General features: G+C 44.3%; 1 protein-coding gene across 1 annotated transcript in view; it reads left to right on the top strand.

Moving 5' to 3' along the window:
- Positions 1-18,147, top strand: part of LOC308154265 (solute carrier family 22 member 3-like) — a gene marked incomplete at both ends in the record, with an annotated part of 60,483 nt that overhangs the window by 18,741 nt on the left and 23,595 nt on the right. The window contains one exon of the mRNA XM_080527432.1: positions 1,286-1,386. Coding sequence (XP_080383558.1) covers positions 1,286-1,386 — 101 coding nt within the window. The remainder of the gene's footprint in view (positions 1-1,285; positions 1,387-18,147) is intronic.

The following is an 18,147-nucleotide window of genomic DNA, read 5'->3' as shown; positions in this document are numbered from 1 at the left end:
TCAAACTTCTCCGCTTCTATCACCCAAAAAGGGGCGTGGACATGATGGGAGAGCAAAGTACCCGGATGCGTTGCTCTGATGAATGGGGTGACATTTCTTCAGATTACCTCTACAAATTAACAGCTAGAATGCCAAAGGTCTGCAATGCTGTAATTGCTGCAAAGGGAGCATTATTTGACGAAAGCAAAGTTTGAAGGACAAAATTATTATTTCAAATAAAAATCATTATTTCTAACCTTGTCAATGTCTTGACTACCGTATTTTCCGGACTATAAATCGCTCCGGAGTATATAAGTCGCATCAGTCCAAAAATGCGTCATTAAGAGGAAAAAACCATATAAATCGCACTGGACTATAAATCGCATTTATTTATACATTTATTTCCCAAAATCCAAGACCAAGAACAGACATTTAATCTGGAAAGGCAAGTTTATTCAACTACACAATAGCACACAGAACAACAGGCTGAATAGAAGTCCGGTATGTTAACGTAACACATTAACAGTTATTCAGCAAAACAATAGCATAAAGAACATACCTGGGAGGCTGAATAGGCTAAATTAACATAACAAGCCAGCGAGTCCAACAAGCAAGTTACCAGTAAGCAAGTTCACCAAGCTACCGTTTGCTTAGCTTCAACAAGCTAATGTTTCATTTCTTCAGTGGTATAGGAGCAGCATATAGTTGTCACAAGCCCAGAGCGGCCCAGAGCGCCCTCTGTCGGCTGTAGACGGTAATGTTTACTCCTTGGTTCATGTCTGTCAGTATGAAATTCTATATATTGATATATAAGTCGTATATCTGACTATAAGTCGCAGGACCAGCCAAACTATGAAAAAAAGTGTGACTTATAGTTCGGAAAATACGGTATATTTTCTATTCATTTTGCAACTCATTTGATAAATAAAAGTGTGAGTTTTCATGGAAAACACGAAATTGTCTGGGTGACCCCAAACTTTTGAACGGTAGTGTACATTCACACATTAAAACTAATAAACATTATGCCAACATCCTTTAAAAACGTACACAGACATCGACCTCAACTTCACTCATCATCATATTCTTTAACCTGCCCAGAGAGTCTGAGGCACCAGTTTCATAGTCTCTTTACACTCATTCCCAGCAGTTACAGAAGTAAAAGCAGCTACAGAACTATCCAAATTAGTTATTATGTTACATATTATTATACAAATAATATATATTTCATATATTAAATGATATATTACATAATATATATTTTATATGTTAAGTTATGTAATGATTGAATGTTTATTGTGTCTTCCAGACTCTGAGAGATGACAATGCTGAGACGTCGACAGCCACGTTCATGGACCTGATCAGGACCCCCAACATGAGGAAACACACCTTCATCCTGAGCTTCAACTGGTGAGACCCACTCAGCATCTACTGACCACGTTAAACACAGGATCATTACTTCCTCCTCTCCTCTCCTTTCCTCTCCTCTCCCTCCTCTCCTCTCCTCTCCTCTCCTCTCCTCTCCTCTCCTCTCCTCTCCTCTCCTCTCCTCTCCTCTCCCCTCCCCATCTATCCTCTCCTCTCCCTCCTCTCCCAGAGGCCAAGATCATTAAGTCCTCCTCTCCTCTCCTTTCCTGTCTTCTCCCTCCTCTCCTCTCCTCTCCTCTCCCCTCCCCATCTCTCCTCTCCTCTCCCCTCCCCATCTCTCCTCTCCTCTCCCTCCTCCCCTCTCCTCTCTCTCCTCTCCCCTCCTCCCCCTGCATGGAATGGAATTCTACCTCCACCAGCCTCCCCTAGTGTTCTACTTCAGACTCCCACACACACGCACACACACGCACGCACACGCACACACACACACACACACACACACACACACACACACACACACACACACACACACACACACAGTACACAGGGTTCCTACAAGTTTCAACAAGTCAAATTTAAGACCTTTTTAGACCTCTTTGAATATAATTTTAGACCTATTCGTGACACCATGTGATAGCTTTTTGTCATCCTCGAGGTGATGGAATTAGGGATTTCACTGCCATACAGACAAAAAAGGAAGCGAATTGGCATTTATTTGGTTCCAGCTTGATTCATTTCTGCGTAAATAGATTTTGGTCAGACTGATTTCCTTGCAGGATCTCATTTTTAAGACCTAGCACCTAATTTTTAGCCCGAATAACTGAACATTTTGACCTTTTTAGGCCTTATAAATTCAATTGCTGGATTTTAGACTTTAAGGCTTTTTAAAACCAGCGCGGGAACCCTGAGTACTGTATGAAACGTCCTCCGTGTCCCTAACCCCTCTAACCCCCCTCCCCCAGGTTCACCAGTGCCGTGGTCTACCAGGGGCTGATTATGCGTCTGGGCATTCTGGGAGGAGACGTGTACATCGACTTCCTGATCTCCGGCCTGGTGGAGTTCCCCGCCGCCTTCCTCATCCTCTTCACCATCGAGCGCATCGGCCGCCGCCTGCCCTTCGCCACCGCCAACATGGTGGCCGGGGCCGCCTGCTTCATCACCTCCATGATCCCAGAGCGTGAGTTCAGTTATGGGGCGGCTGTGGCGCAGGAGGTAGAGCCGGCGTCTATTGATCGCAAGGTTGGCAGAGCAGCGGTTCGAGCCCCGGCTGGCCACATGTCGCAGTGTCCTTGGGCAAGACAATGAACCCCAAATTGCTCCCAGTGAGCGGGCCCGGTCGGCGCCTTGCATGGTAGCTTGGCCGCCATTGGTGTGTGAATGTGTGTGTGAATGGGTGAATGAGAGGCCGTTGTAAAGCGCTTTGGATAAAGGCGCTATAAGTGGCTGTGTTCGTAAATACGCTCTGACAGCGCTGGAGCGCACACTGGGTTCAACGTCATAAAGGGACCAAGTCATTTGATCGGACAAGAGGCATTCCACAAGTGCTGATCAGATTTCCAGAGCGAATTTACAGCGAACACAGCCTTAATCTCATTCAGATAACATCTGAGACCTGGGTGGTATTCCATCAACGTCGCTAAAGAATAAATCCAGATTTATAATTTTTTAAATCTCACGAGATTTATCAGAATAAGCCTGGATTTTCCTTTTAGCGACGTTGATGAAATACGCCCCTGGTCCTAATAATGAGTCTAGGATCCCCCAGAGTTCATTTGGACCTTTATTTATTGACTCAAGTCCAGTCTTGTTTATTTGTCATTACACTGATACACAAGGCACAAGGCAACGGAATGCCTGAGCTCTACAACATCCCTCACCAACATCCGTCTCAACACTAGAACATGACAAGGATAATAGACACAATATAAACATCAACAGTAATAACATTACATTCAGTAAATATAAAATAAAGTATACATAATGTTAGTAGCATTAGTAGTTAGGAGTCGCCTTATGATGACTTCTGAGACCCGTTCCAGATAAGGCAAGGCAAGTGTAGTGGAGGAGAAGTAAGCAGATTAAAAAAATTAAAATTAAAATGATAAGAATAGATATACAGATAAACATTTAATAAGATAATGAATAAGATAATATAAATGAATAAAAATACATGGATGGAATTGTTCATGTTTAATCATAACTGTTGCAAAACATGACGTTTTTTTTTAGCTTAGATTTAAATATTTGTAGGGTTTGGGCCTGTTTGATTTCTTCAGGGAGTTTGTTCCAGGAGCATGCAGCAGAGTGACTGAAAGCTGCTGCACAGTGTTTAGTTTTCACTCTTGGAACGATTAGCTGATTAGTCTCAGCTGACCTTAGGGGCCATGGTGGAATATAGGGTGTTAGGAGATGGGATGGTATGTATTTTGGTTCTAGACCATTTTGCGATTTGTATACAATTAGGAGCACTTTTAATTAAATTCTCTGAGAGACTAGTAGCTAGTGCAGGGATCTCAGGATTGGTGAATGTGTTCAAACGTCTTCATTTTTGTTAGGACCCTAGCAGTGGCATTTTGGATAAGCTGCAAATTAAAGTACAGCCCCTTTAGATAGGCCTGTTAGTAGACCATTACGATAATCAAGTCTACTCGAAGCAAATACATGGATGAGCTTTTCAAGTTCTTGTTTGGACATGAAACCTCTCATTCTTGTTGTGTTTTTCAGGTGATAGTAGGCTGATTTAGTTATCGAGTTTATGTGGCTGTTGAGGTTTAGATTGGAGTCTAGAATTACACCAAGATTCTGACCAGTTTTTTAGTTTGAAGAGAGAGATGTTTCATCATCATGTTTTGCACTGACTTTCGATCTTATGTCAGGTGCACCGAATACAATTATCTCTGTTTTGTCCTTGTTTAGTTGGAGGAAGTTTTGTCTCATCCAGGCATTTATTTGTTCAATGCAATTACAGAGATTGTCGATGGGACTATAGTCGTTCGGTGAGAGGGCTATGTAGATTTGAGTGTCATCCGCATAGTTGTGGTAGGCAATTTTGTTCTTTTTTGTGATGTGTCCCAATGGAAGCATGTAGAGATTGAATAGAAGGGGGCCAAGGATTGATCCTTGGGGAACCCCACATGTCATTTTAATGGTAGTCTATGGTGATGTGGATTGTAGGGGTTGGGATTATGGTTAGAGGTCAGAGGTTAAAGGAGTTTCTCTGTCTTGTTCTAGACATGTTCTGGTTCCGGACCATATTGGCCTGCATAGGGCGTCTGGGCATCACCATGACCTTTGAGATGGTGGTCTTCGTCAACACAGAGCTGTACCCCACGTTTGTCAGGTAAGGAACCCTGACCCTAACTCTAACCCTAACCTTACCCCTGACCCTAACCCTTACTCTAACCCTAACCTTACCACTGACCCTGACCCTCTCTCTCCTCAGCAACCTGGGCGTGTCGGTGTGTTCTACTCTGACCCTGACTCTAACCTTAACCCTGACCCCTGACCTCTGACCCTCTCTCTCCTCAGGAGCCTGGGTGTGTCTGTGTGTTCTACTCTGACCCTGATCTCTGACCCTCTGTCTCCTCAGGAACATGGGTGTGTCTGTGTGTTCTACTCTGTGTGACGTGGGAGGCATCGTAGCTCCCTTCATGCTCTACCGGCTGGCTGTCATCTGGCTGGAGCTCCCTCTCATCATCTTTGGTGGGTTATTAACGTGTAATAACAGTGTTATAACAGCTGTCATCTGTCTGGAGCTGCCTCTCATCATCTTCGGTGGGTTATTAATGTGTAATAACAGTGTTATAACACGCTGATGCCGCTCAACCACAGGGACTGTTAATGGTAACGAGTGTGTCGTCCCTGCAGGGTGTCTGGCGTTCCTGGCAGGAGGTTTGGTGTTGTTGCTACCGGAGACCAGAGGCGTCCCACTGCCTGAGACCATCGACGACATTGAGTTCCCAGAGAGGTGAGGGGGAGGGGGGTAGTGGGAGAGGGGGAAGGGGGGGGAGGGGGGGGGGTAGTGCTGGTTGAGAAGGGGGGGGGGGGGGGTACAGAAGCTCTGCTACCTTTTTCCAGGACATTCTGACACAAGTAAGTAAGTAACATTTATTCATACAGCACCTTTCCCAGACCAAGGGTCACAAAGTGCTTTACATAACAAGGAAGAAACACAATAAAACATAATACAAGAGCGAAAGCCACAGCAGGTTAAAACAGGCAAACAAGTGAAAATAAAAACAAGTGACAGACAACAGGCGTACAACAACGTCAACAGGACACAACGAAAGACAGGACCTTGGGGATTATCCAAAAGCCTGTCCTACAGGGATGTGTCACTGACTTGTCCTCATGCACCGAAGCACAGTTCATGTTAACAGTCGTTCTGAGGTAAACATTTAAACACTCTTGTTGTTTTTGTTGTTGTTTTAGGAACAAAGACAACGGACTGAAGAGCCAACAACTGACGAACCTGTTGCCTAGCAGCGACGTGACGACCAATAAGGAGTCGGCTATAGTCTGAGCCCCATGATTGGCCAGAGTATTTATTTGAATTTACATTATTGTAAGTCTTCTTTATGTTTATTGGTTCACGGGTCCTTACCGGTCCTTTGTTGGGGCAGTGTGCGGGAGCTGTGGTTTGTGTGAGTTGTTATCATGCTGAAAATATAAAAAACTTTTATCTAAACAGATTTATCTAAACAGGGTGGGACTCCTTTCTTCAGTTGATGTTAGAGAAAAACAAAACCAGTCCATGGTTTAATGACCAATCACATTTACGTTTTTTGGCATTTAGCAGACGCCTTTATCCAAAGCCACTTCCAACAAAAACATTAAAATGAACAACATGTTATATCTTTGCACTCAATCAAATTTCAGGACTGTCCTTTCATGACTTTTCCTAGATATGTGCGTTCTACCACCCCAGTATCCTTACATTTTCAGGATAAGCTATTTTGCAGATTTTCAGTGGGCTAATTTACAAGGCGGCCAACTAGTGGTCGTTGTGTGTAAATAGCAGCTTTCCATTGTGAAGACTCGAGGCGGCTCTTATAGTAGCTAAAAAAGGTACGGCTGTTAAACCTACAGTAGTTACTAGTGTTGCTGCCAATCACTGTTGGAATCTGGAATTTCTGCACATAACCCCCTGAGACAATGGGACAACACACGTGCACACCCCCCTAGACACACGTGCACACCCACCTAGACACACTTGCACACCAGGGGCGGCGCTAGGGGGTGGCTACTGGGGCTCAAGCCCCGGATGTTTTCTGAAAAGCCCCGAATGTTTTACTTAAAAAAAAATAATAAAAAAAAAACTATTGTGAGTAACGTGCAGTACCGGAGTCCAACAGAGAGGCAGCAGCTGCGCGACATTAGCCTGCATACTGCGTAGCCTACCCTGCCCTGAAGAAGAAGTGATCTCAATCAGTGCCTGACTTGCAAAAGTGTAAGGATGGATATCCCAAAGTTGTTTTCAACAAAACAAGCGCCAAGAACTGTTGCAGCAGCCGTATCAGCAGCTGACAACAATGACATCACCAGCAGTGATGACATAGATGATGTTTCAGGTTTGTGAATCTTATTAGAAAGGTGACTGACTCACTGACACTACTTTTCCGGTTTGCTAATGCTAGCTGGCTATCATAACATAACGTTATGTTAATGAAAATGAAACATAGCAAGGTACTGTTACGGTACATGGTAAGAAATCAAACAAAGGATAATACTTATACAAATAAAGTGAATAACAGGCTGATAGTCTTTGATATCTGCACTCTGGTTGACTGAGTAACAAGTGAAAAAGAATGATGTAACGTTAATGTTACAGCTAGTAAACATGGAGTAACCACATTAAGTATGCCCTTATGGTAGTATGTATGTATACAGAACATGACTCAAATCTATCCTAAGATGTAACGCTAACTAACTAAGTCTGTTTTTATTTAAATTTGTTTTTTCAGATTTTATCCCTTTTTCACCCAATTTGGTAGCCAATTGAACCCAACCTAGCATCCAATTATCCCCTGCCTATTGCATAGGATCCGCCGCACGACCCCGTGGCCGGCAGTCCCAGAAGAGGCCGCCAGGCAGACTAGCTGACTGGCTCCTCGAGCCCAGCACCGTTATTCCGGCACCCAGGGGGCGGTGTTGCGCGACGGATCCTTGTCCAGAAATACTCCTATACCGCCCTCGGAAGCGGCCGCCCAATATGCCGCTTCCCGTGTGCCTCGGCCATATCTGACTAAGTCTGTTTAATGTCCCAGGGGGGATTTGATTTCACAGTACTATACACAGGCCAACAATACATGTAATATATCGTCATATAACACAGGACAAGACTCTAAATACAATATAAGTGGTGAGCACAGAGTCTGCCCTGATATACATACTGTAACATAACTAGCCTCAGCCCATCAATGATGTAATTCTATACAAATATAAATGATGGTGACTGACAGGGGGAGCTACGTGTGCTGACCTCCCTCTGTGCCCAGAACCACCACAATTAGTTTGCTTCATTAAAGGGTGTGAATGTATATGTGTTCTCCAGTGCCTTTTGTCCGCTTTAAGGTGGTGGTAAGTTGAAGGTTGAAGGCAAAATTTTCCGGCGCGCTCCGCACGCACATTATATTCTCCCTCTGGGCTAAGCCCCGGATCTCCTACGATCCTAAATCCGCCCCTGGTGCACACCCACCTAGACATATATGCACACCCCAAGGGACAACACACGTGCACACACCCCTAGTCACACGTGCACACCCCCAGTAACAACACACGTGCACACCCCCAGAGACAACACACGTGCACACCCCCAGGGACAACACACGTGCACACCCCCTAGACACACGTGCACACCCCTCTAGACACACGTGCACACCCCCAGAGACAACACACGTGCACCCCCCCCTAGACACACGTGCACACCCCCAGGGACAACACACGTGCACACCCCCTAGACACGTGCACACCCCCAGAGACAACACACGTGCACACCCCCCTAGACACACGTGCACACCCCCCTAGACACACGTGCACACCCCCAGGGACAACACACGTGCACACCCCCAGGGACACCACACGTGCACACCCCCAGGGACAACACACGTGCACACCCCCTAGACACAAGTGCACACCCCCCTAGACACACGTGCACACCCCCTAGACACACGTGCACACCCCCGGGGACGACTGGGCTCTGGGTCAGCCATCTTCAGCCTCTGGAGAAGTTAGGGGTTAAGTGCCTTGCTCAAGGGCACAACGGCAGTGGTAGGCACCTTAGATATGATGCCAGCAACTCTCCAATCACCAGCTCACATCCGGTTCCCTCCTGATTACTATTATTCTATTATTATTTTTATGCTGTGTGGATATGTTACGTTTGCAGGAAAAGTGCTATATACAAAGGTTTATTATTATTATTATTATTATTATTATTATTATTATTATTATTATTATTATTATTATTATTACAGTTGCTAAATTGCAGGATATACAAAACAAATGGAGTTCTCTCGCCCTAGTGGTTGATGTGTGAACAGCCCTAATTACGTTTATTCAGCTCAAAAACAAGTGATATCTTTAGGGTGTTAGAGGGTTTAGGCCCCTACAGGTTAGGAGTTGCATTGTGGGACAGCCAGCGAGGGTGAACTCGCTACCCACAGAGCAGTTTGCTAAGCTAACTTAGTGCTCCTTTTCTTTGTTTGCATCTTTTAAATTCCACACAGATTAAGGTTAACAGGTTAAATAGCAGGAATTTTAAAATATGTTTTGTAATACTTTGTGTAATTGAATAAAGATCTGGATTATCTTGTCATGCACGTCATAGAGCTGGTATTACTGCCTTCCATTCCCTTATCCTAGCACTGTAATACGAGTTGTCATCTATCTGTGTATTGTCTCGCTTTGTCTTGTATTGTCATGTAGTGTATTGCCTGTTGTGTCGTTTTGTTGATGTTGTTAATGACACGTGACTACACCATTCATTTTGTAATAGCCTGCTCAGGGACTACAGATGGAAATTAGCTCATGAGCTAACTCTGGCACATTTACATTGATGTGGAAACTGATTTGTTGATGAATGTGCACTGTCCCTGGTAAATAAATAAACAGTATCATTTCTTTACATTTCTTATTTAATGTATTAATACCACCTCAGGAAGCACACCGAGGGGCTTTACCTGGGGCGTGTCTGGGGGGTGGGGGCTGAAAAGTGCTATGCAAATCAAGGTTGTTATTATTATTATTACAGTTGCTCAATTGCTGGATTTACAAAACATATGGAGTTCTATTGCCCCCTAGTGGTTGATGTGTAAACAGCCCGTATTCCGTTTATTCAGCTCAAAAACAAGTGATATCTTGGTCTCCACAGCAGCAACCTTCTAAGCAGCAGAGGGATGGGTCCGAGTAAATACGACCACTCTCAAGGTATTAAACATATTTTTAAACTATACATTGTTTGTTAAACAATAAAGTAAAAACAACCGTACATTTGGGTTATGATGAGGTAAGACCGTTTTACTACACAGCGGTGTGTTGACAGTCAATCATGTCAGCATTGCTGAGTTAGCAGCCGGGCTAAGGGGCTGTTACTTAGCAACCGTTGGTTGAGATGGCTGTGTCCTGGCGCGTCAGGAAAATGACAATTGCGATGATGTCATAATAGTAATGGTTTAGGTCAGGTGCTATATAAACGCGTCGCCAGACGTGAAGCTCATTTCTACGATGTTTCGGTATGGATGAAGCATGTAACGGAAAACAGGTAGAATACTTTTACTATCAAACTTGCATTTTGCCTCTTAATTCAATCATTAGACTGTTGACAATTGTGGTAAAATGGTTTTTAATTCAAATCTAATTGACCACAATGGCCATATGTGCACTAAATGCAGTGTTTCCCCGTTTTTAAAAAAAACTGTATAGCTGTATTTTGTTTCAAATGGTTTTTATTGAGCCAAAACAACGTTCACAGATTATGTTGTATGAAATGTATAGCTGTATTTTAATTGTATTGTTGTATTTTCATTATACTGTTACAAGCACCTTGTATTGCTTATTTATTTATTTTTTGTGAAAGGAGCTATATAAATAAAGTTTGATTTGATTTACGGTATGCCTATAGCTGAGCTGCTTATTTCTTTTTCAGAATGCCTGCTTGGCTTCTAAGCCTATGGGGAAGCCCCCTACACCAGCCACGCATCCTCATCCACCAATGGGGAAGCTCCCTCAGATCCTGAGGAAGACTCTGGCGAATGCTCCGAGCCGATTGGCTGCCAGGACAAAACTCCCAGTGTTACCTGGGGTTGGCCTGACGCTGACCAGGAGCAGCCTGGGTGAACAGGTAGGGACCACGCCTCATCTCACATCACAACACTTTCAGACTGTTAGAGTAGACATGGAGGCCCTGCACAGACCTACCCATAGCTCCCAAGGCAGGAGCAGATCTGACAGGACTGGATAGGCATAAGCTAGGCCGTGTCCAGAAACATAGGCCCCTACTCCCCAGAGTTGTATAGATCTGAAAGGACTGGATAAAGGTCTAAGCAAGGTGTCTAGGAGATTCCACCTATTCTGTCATAGGGCATGTTTTAGTAACCAACATCTTGTTTTATAGCTTACCCCAACGCTAATGCTAGCCCTCTACTACTCATTGTAGTGTTTGATCACTTGGTAGTGATGTAATTTTCTTTGTTAGACTAGCTGTGAAAAAGGAAATGACAGTCCTGCTTTATCAGATTCAGATTAGCTTCAGAGCAAAACCCAAATACCCAAACACCATCATGTTCTACCAGCTTAACCTCCATCTAGACCTCTTACTCTTACTTACTAACCCTAACCCAGTACCAAGGTCCATCTAGGACTGAATCTTACTTACTAACCCTAACCCAGTACCAAGGTCCATCTAGGACTGAATCTTACTTACTTACCCTAACCCAGTACCAAGGTCCATCTAGGACTGAATCTTACTTACTAACCCTAACCCAGAACCAAGGGCCGTATAAGTAAAGTATTGATGTTATTCCTCCAGTTGTTTCAGCCAACAACTGTCTTCAGCCTCAATGACCCCAAGTGTCACATTATGAGGTCTGATTACCACAGCTTGCATGACCCAAACCTCAAAGAGTATCACCACCAGAAGGACAGGCATGACAAGCTGAAGAAGCAGAACTTCATCACGCAAGATGACAATGTAAGTGTGACGTTTATTACGCCTTACCGTTGTGAGGTGAAACTGAAGTTAATGATGTCAGAAGTGATTGAGGTGACAGGATACACTTTAATCAGACCATATTCACTTCTCACACACTCTCTTCCCAAAGTCTCTTCCCAAGGTTGTCTGCTCAGTGAAGGAGTACAACACCTTCAACGAGTACCTGGACACCGTTAAAACGGACAAAACACAGATGGTAATGTTCTAAAAGAAACATTTTTTAAAGATCACACATGAAGTAATTACAACATATTCGTACATATCGTTTTAAAATATGCAAATGCAGTATAGTAGTGTGTTCTTTATCATATTCCAGCGGGGACACATGAAGGATCTGGTGAAGCTGCAAGAGGAAGGCCAGGCTGCTGAGAACTTCACTCTGGCCGACATGACTGACTTCCTGTTGGAGAAGGGAGAGAAGAGCCTGAAGCAGCTCCAGTCAGCCAGTGACTCCAGGTGGGCAGATTGTACATCTGTGACGTCACATTCCAGCTGGGTTGGATGATGAAAACATGGATAGAATCTGTTTAGCCACATAAGAAAGTATTTCGAAATGTTCAGTAAATGATTTGTTGAATTCAGTGCTAGGGACAGAAAGGGACAGAGAGATGGCCTGCAGACTGCATCAGGTGTCCCACAGAGAGAGGACGTTACCCAGCTGGTAGGGAGTCAAGGAGAATGAACACTGTCAGAGAGTTGTTAATTAGAGTGTCAGTGACAAAAATAATTAGTTGATAAGGACATGAAAATGACAGTTCCTCTTCTGCAATGTGTTTGTGACCGTGTGGTCTCGTGTGGTATTTAAACTCCTGTTCTGATCCAATGCAACGTAAGGCGCGAACTCGGCTCCAACTGATAGAAAAGGAGGTAAAGCAGGAGTTCAACAAGGCCAAGTACCAGAAGGAGGCCAGAGACCAGCGGGATAGCAAGGTCAAATGTTTTACACTTTTATACTTTACAAAGCTCCCAAACACAAACAGCACTGTCCAGTTTCAATAATTCAGAGATGTATGGAATGATGTAACCGACACGTCTGTTTTAAGCCATGGAAGCTGTACAAATGTCAACGTTTTACCCTAGAAATTGACAACAAAGCCTTAGCATCTTTGTACCTGTCCCAAGAAGGGTGATTGAATTGACAATCCAAATCAATAACCTTGTTTTTACCTTGGACATATCCAAATAATGTTCCTCCTCACAGAAAAAGAATCAGTACCAATATGGACCCTGTCAGCAGAGGAAAGTGCAGGAGTTGCAAAAGAGCATAAAGGAGTATAAGAGGAGGACAGAGGCCTGTCGCCGTGGGAACAGGCTCCTGGACAAAATATGTAAAACGCCACAACTTGAAATTTCACATGAAGTCATGGGATTTGGGCTTGAAAGTTTAAAATACAACGTGAAATCAACATGTAAAACCAAATCACATCAATGACCTATAATCTTTGATTTGTGTTTGAATTGAAGCCCCTGTTCATCAGACCGCTCCTCCAGCTCCTCAGCCAGAGGCAGGTAAGTGGCCCTCACCGGCAGGTAAGTCGATTTCACAGACACACAGGGCTTAAAGTGGGAAAAAATCCTGTGCCTGAAACTTTTTCTTGGGGAGGGGGGTCACAGTTTGAGATATTGGGAGAGCGGGTACAGAAGACAGCTTCTTGTCTCAATGTTTAAATGCATTAATTAAGCAATATCACACGAGAGGGAGTGTGTTATACTGAATATCAGCACGGCTGTGATTCGGTCGTAGGTACCGTATAATAACAGGTTGTGATGTCATTATAATAACAGGTTGTGAGGTCATGTGATGTGTTCTGTGTTCGTAGGTCATGTGACACCTCTGGACGAGCAGATCGAGAGGAGGTGGACCCTGGAGCGCCTGCCGCCGTTGCCTAGCTACGCCAGGCTGAGGGGAGAGAAGGCCAACATGACAGAGCAGGTACAGATGAAATAAGATTGTTGATATTTTTTGAAAGTGTGTAAATTGCTATTATGTTCTTTCAGATAGCGTTGATTGCATAATTTCTAGTCTCTTTTTAAAGAAAATAATAATTTTACTTCTGCTTACTGTACAGTCGACTGGAAGGGAGACAGAGCAGAGTTCTGGAGGACCGGTATTGGACAAGATCAGGAACTCAAGAGTCGTCAACAAGCTTAGACAGCTGAGGGCAGTTGTCAGGTGCTCTGTCCTGGACCACCTGGGCACGACGGGTGTCAGGAAGCAGCTCGCCAAGGCGGTCAAGGCTGAGCTGAAACCGGAGGCGTCAGCGCGAGGGCTGAAACCAGCGGCACAGCGGGCTGGCAGTGCCAGAATCGCCTCCGACATGTTGAGGTGCGTTTCTCGGGTTGTGAACCCGTTCCGACCCAGCGAGGAGCTGGTGGTCAGGCTCCTTGGGGGGAGTCGAGATGACAAACAATCAGAGGAGCTGAACGCTGGAAACCTCAACAGGATTGTGATCGCGTTCATCACAAGTGTTCTGGAGGAGGTGAAGGAGCAAGTCACCGTCTGGATGTACCAGGTCCGCCCTCCAGCTGTTAGAGTTGCCTCTGCGAAGGCCAGTCAAACAGCCTTGGACGTGGTGACCAGTATCCTGGAGGGGGTGAAGGACCATGTGACCCAGGGTGACATCGGACTTGGAGAGGGGACTCCAGTGCCGTCTGTCAGCCAATCAGAGGGGGCCAGGCTCCAGCCGGAGCTAGACGACGCACATCCAGGGACCTGGATGCCGTCCCATAAGATGGACGACATCGTGGCAGTCTTCATGGACACGGTGTTCGACAACACACTGGACCAGGACCTCGTTGCCTCTTCAAAGGCCAGTCAAACAGCCTTGGATGTGGTGACCAGTGTTCTGGAGAGGGTGAAGGACGATGTGAACCAGGGTGACATCGGACTTGGAGAGGGAACTCCAGTGCCGTCTGTCAGCCATCTGTCAGAGGAGCGAGACGACAGACATCCAGGGACCTGGATGCCGTCCCAGAAGATGGACGACATCGTGGCAGGCCTCATGGAGACGGTGTTCAACAACATACTGGACCACAATCTCGTACCCCTGCAGGAGCCCGGCACGTCGGTCTCACAGGACCTCCCTGTGCCCCCGACAGACGGAGAGGCATCAGAACCTTCCTCCTCACCAGCCAGTTGTGTGGAACACGACCCCGGGGTCGCCCCAAAGAGGGTGAGAATCCACACCATCTTCAGGAACCCCCTTTACTTCCTGACTGAGCAGTCAAGCAGTCCGTCCTCCTATGATGGAGAATCCTCCACCACCTCAGAGAAGAAGGCCCTGAGGCAGACTGGCTCAGAGGAGGAAATGCGGGCGTCTGTTCAGGACAGCGTCATTCAGCCCAGACCCCCCGCCTCAGACCCTCCTGCACAGTGGGGCGCCTCTACGAGGAGGAGAACCGTCTCCAGGACGCTTTACAAACAGAAAAGATAGAGTAGTAATAATAAAAAGAAACAAAAAATAAACAAAAGAAAGTATAGGGGTCTTATTGATTTTTTGATTACTAAATCAAAATCTAAGTGTCTTTGTAGGACAATCTACTCTGTATACTGAAATTACACCTAGATTTCGGAAAACAACTACCCGTACGCCGAAGAAGAACCATTTTACACCTGCTGTTATGATATTCTATTTTCCTGTACAGATTTTATACTTTCATAACTAATGATTAATGATAAGTCTATTCTTCTATACTGTATTTTAACTTGTTAATCGAATCCCAAGTCATGGGACTCACAAGCTATTCTGATAAAGGACACACTGACCTAGTCATGAGGGAATGGGTTTGAAGATCAAATAACTGGCCAATTAGTGCTTTAGAACGCACGTAGAATTAACTGTATAAAAATGTCTGTTCATCCTAAAAATATAACTGTGTGCATATGCTTACTGATTTCTTAAAAACATAACAGAATGTGTGTGTGTCTAACGTTGCGCAAGACTAGGCTGCTCACACAGGTGGATCACCATGACTAACGGCCGGGGGCCAGAAGAAGAAGATAACACACAGTACACTCGCACACACACCAAAAGGAGTTGAAGGCCACATAATTAATTAAAACACTTGCTTACTAATCAAATGGTCACAGCCAGTGTGCGAATTAAATCACGGTGTGCGGGGGAGCCCAGGGATTAAAGCAACAAACAAAAAATCTCCTGACGGAAAAAAAAAATCAGGCCAAATCGGGGCCGGTGGCTTTCCGTGCGCAAAGCGCGCGTGCGATTTTCCGTTCTACGTTCTAATGCTTTGACTTTTCTTTCGAAAAATGTGAACACATTTCCGCGTTGTCAAAAATCAATGACACATCGCTAGTCAACTAACACGGCTTGTTTTGTGAGCCTGCTAACAATGTAAAGTAGTGTTCTAGTTAACTAGGTAACAATGTAAAGTAGTGTTATAGTTAATAAGTTAGCAGTCCAATCCATTTCGCTGCTGTATTTTGGCTTGACTAGCGAGTTTGTGTTGTGATTCTCAACAACGTTGAAACGTAGTTTCACCCTTTTCCATAGTTTTGAATAATAAATGTGTGGACTGACGATGTAGCGCAGCCTAACTTATTCTAATAATTATTTAACATAGTTTCATTCTGATAATTATTCCCCCTCCTCCCAGACTTACATGGTCACATTATTATTGGATTGGTTGTTTGCGTGCCGGGTGAAGTTAGCTAAACATTTAACCTGCTAGCTAGCAAGAGAAACATAATGTCACTCTCCAAAGGTCTAAAGAGGAAAGTTGACGGTGAAAACAGGGCATTTAAAGAGGAATGGACAGCGAACTATGCGTTCATCCTACCTGGTTTCATCAATGCAAAGCCGTTGTGAGACTCACATTTTCCGTGCTCACAATGAATGTTCCCTTCCACCATGCGAGTCGTCCTTTTCGTCAATGAATGTGATAAAGACGCACGAGAGGAATTGCTTGGTGCATAAAATCCTTGAGAACTGCCGGACGTCCATAATAACTGCCGGACGTTAAAGTGACGTCCATAATAATAATACATTAGACTTATAGCGCTTTTCTAGACACTCAAAGACGTCCATATCACCAGATAGCCTACAAATAGTGACCGATGGGAGATGCCAGTTTTCTCATTAAGTGAGATTTAATAGCCGAATATTATTTTTTCTATTTTTAATGAATGGCTCATTGTAATTATTATCCCTAGTAATGTAGCGTGTTTGCTCTGTCATTTCAAGAGCATATAGGCTAAGCGGATTCAGCTTTTTTTTTTTTTTGCGCCGATTTAGTTGTCAATGTTTTTCATAAAATTAAACTGCATTTGCTTTGTTACTGTTCACGTGTGGTGCAGTCACATAGCCTATAAGTAAACATTAAGTTTGAATTATTTACTGAGCTGGCGTTACTTTTTTCAAACCACACACCGCATGTCGGCTATTTCAGCACCACGCGTTGTCCACCTACTTATCACTATGAGGGGTTCAGCGTCAGTGCACCCCGCTCTGTTACTGTCAGGCATAGTTGTAGCCAATAAAGGCCTATATGTAGGCTATAAAATATCATATACCTAATACCAACATCAAAATAGATTGTATGCCTCTACAAATCATATTACACCAGGTAAAATCTGTCACAACTTGGAATAAATCCATCGCAATTTGGAATATTTTAGAGCTCCCCCAAAATTTCACAAACCATGTTTCCAGGGGAGCTCATGTCACCACTAGGGGAGCTATAGCTCCCCGAGCTCCCCCTTATTTCGCACTCTGGTCACAGCTGCAACAGATTTAATGCTGACAATTAAAAAACTACCAGATAGGGGGAGCAGGGACAGCCCAGCCCCAAATGTTAAATCAAAATCTATAAAGACTATGTATCAAGGCGAAACTGGGTTCTCGTCTGGTGAAGCTTCTGCAGTTAACCTATTGACAGCTAGCTGATACTGGCCTGCGGAGGTGAAACTAGATGGGACCCCTTTTCCATGGACATGAACTATTATTGCTTGCTGATGTGCTTGAATAAATGTTATCTTAAAGAACAGTTCAGTAGTGGTGCCTAATATTTGATTGGATCATTTTATCTTAAGAAGTTATATCAAGGACGTCTCGAGATTAAACGAACTCGCTTGTAAGTGACGACTCAATAAACTGAATTCTGGAGAAGTTGATCGCCTTACATTACTAAATCAAAATCTAAGTGTCTTTGTAGGACAATCTAGTATGTATACTGCAATTACACCTAGATTTCGGGAATTGCATTTAGATAATACAGAAAGAAAGGTCCTCTAGCCTACAACAACGAGCAGGTTCGTCTCCACCCGGACCTCTCCGCGGGGGTGCACAAGATGCAACGCGCATATGATGAGGTACGGAATAAACTCAGAGGCTGTGTTCGAAATGGCATACTGCATACTAGCATACTGGCATACTAGCATACTGGCATACTCAATGAGAATATACCGCATACTAGATGCAGCGTTGCCAACTCCTCTGTAATGGAAGTAGCTGTTGGCTCTCCCAAAAGCAGCTAGAAGTAGCTAGATTACGTAATCCACTAGTTTGCATAATATGCAATTCTGAAAGGCTAAATGAATAAAAAATAGGCTAACTAAACCCCTCCAAAAAAGTTCG

Source organism: Nansenia antarctica (genome assembly GCF_963989245.1).
Source record: "Nansenia antarctica genome assembly, chromosome: 3".
In the NCBI taxonomy this organism is placed as follows: domain Eukaryota; kingdom Metazoa; phylum Chordata; class Actinopteri; order Argentiniformes; family Microstomatidae; genus Nansenia; species Nansenia antarctica.
The sequence above is the reverse complement of the archived record's forward strand: the minus strand, read 5'-3'. Positions and strand labels throughout refer to the sequence as shown.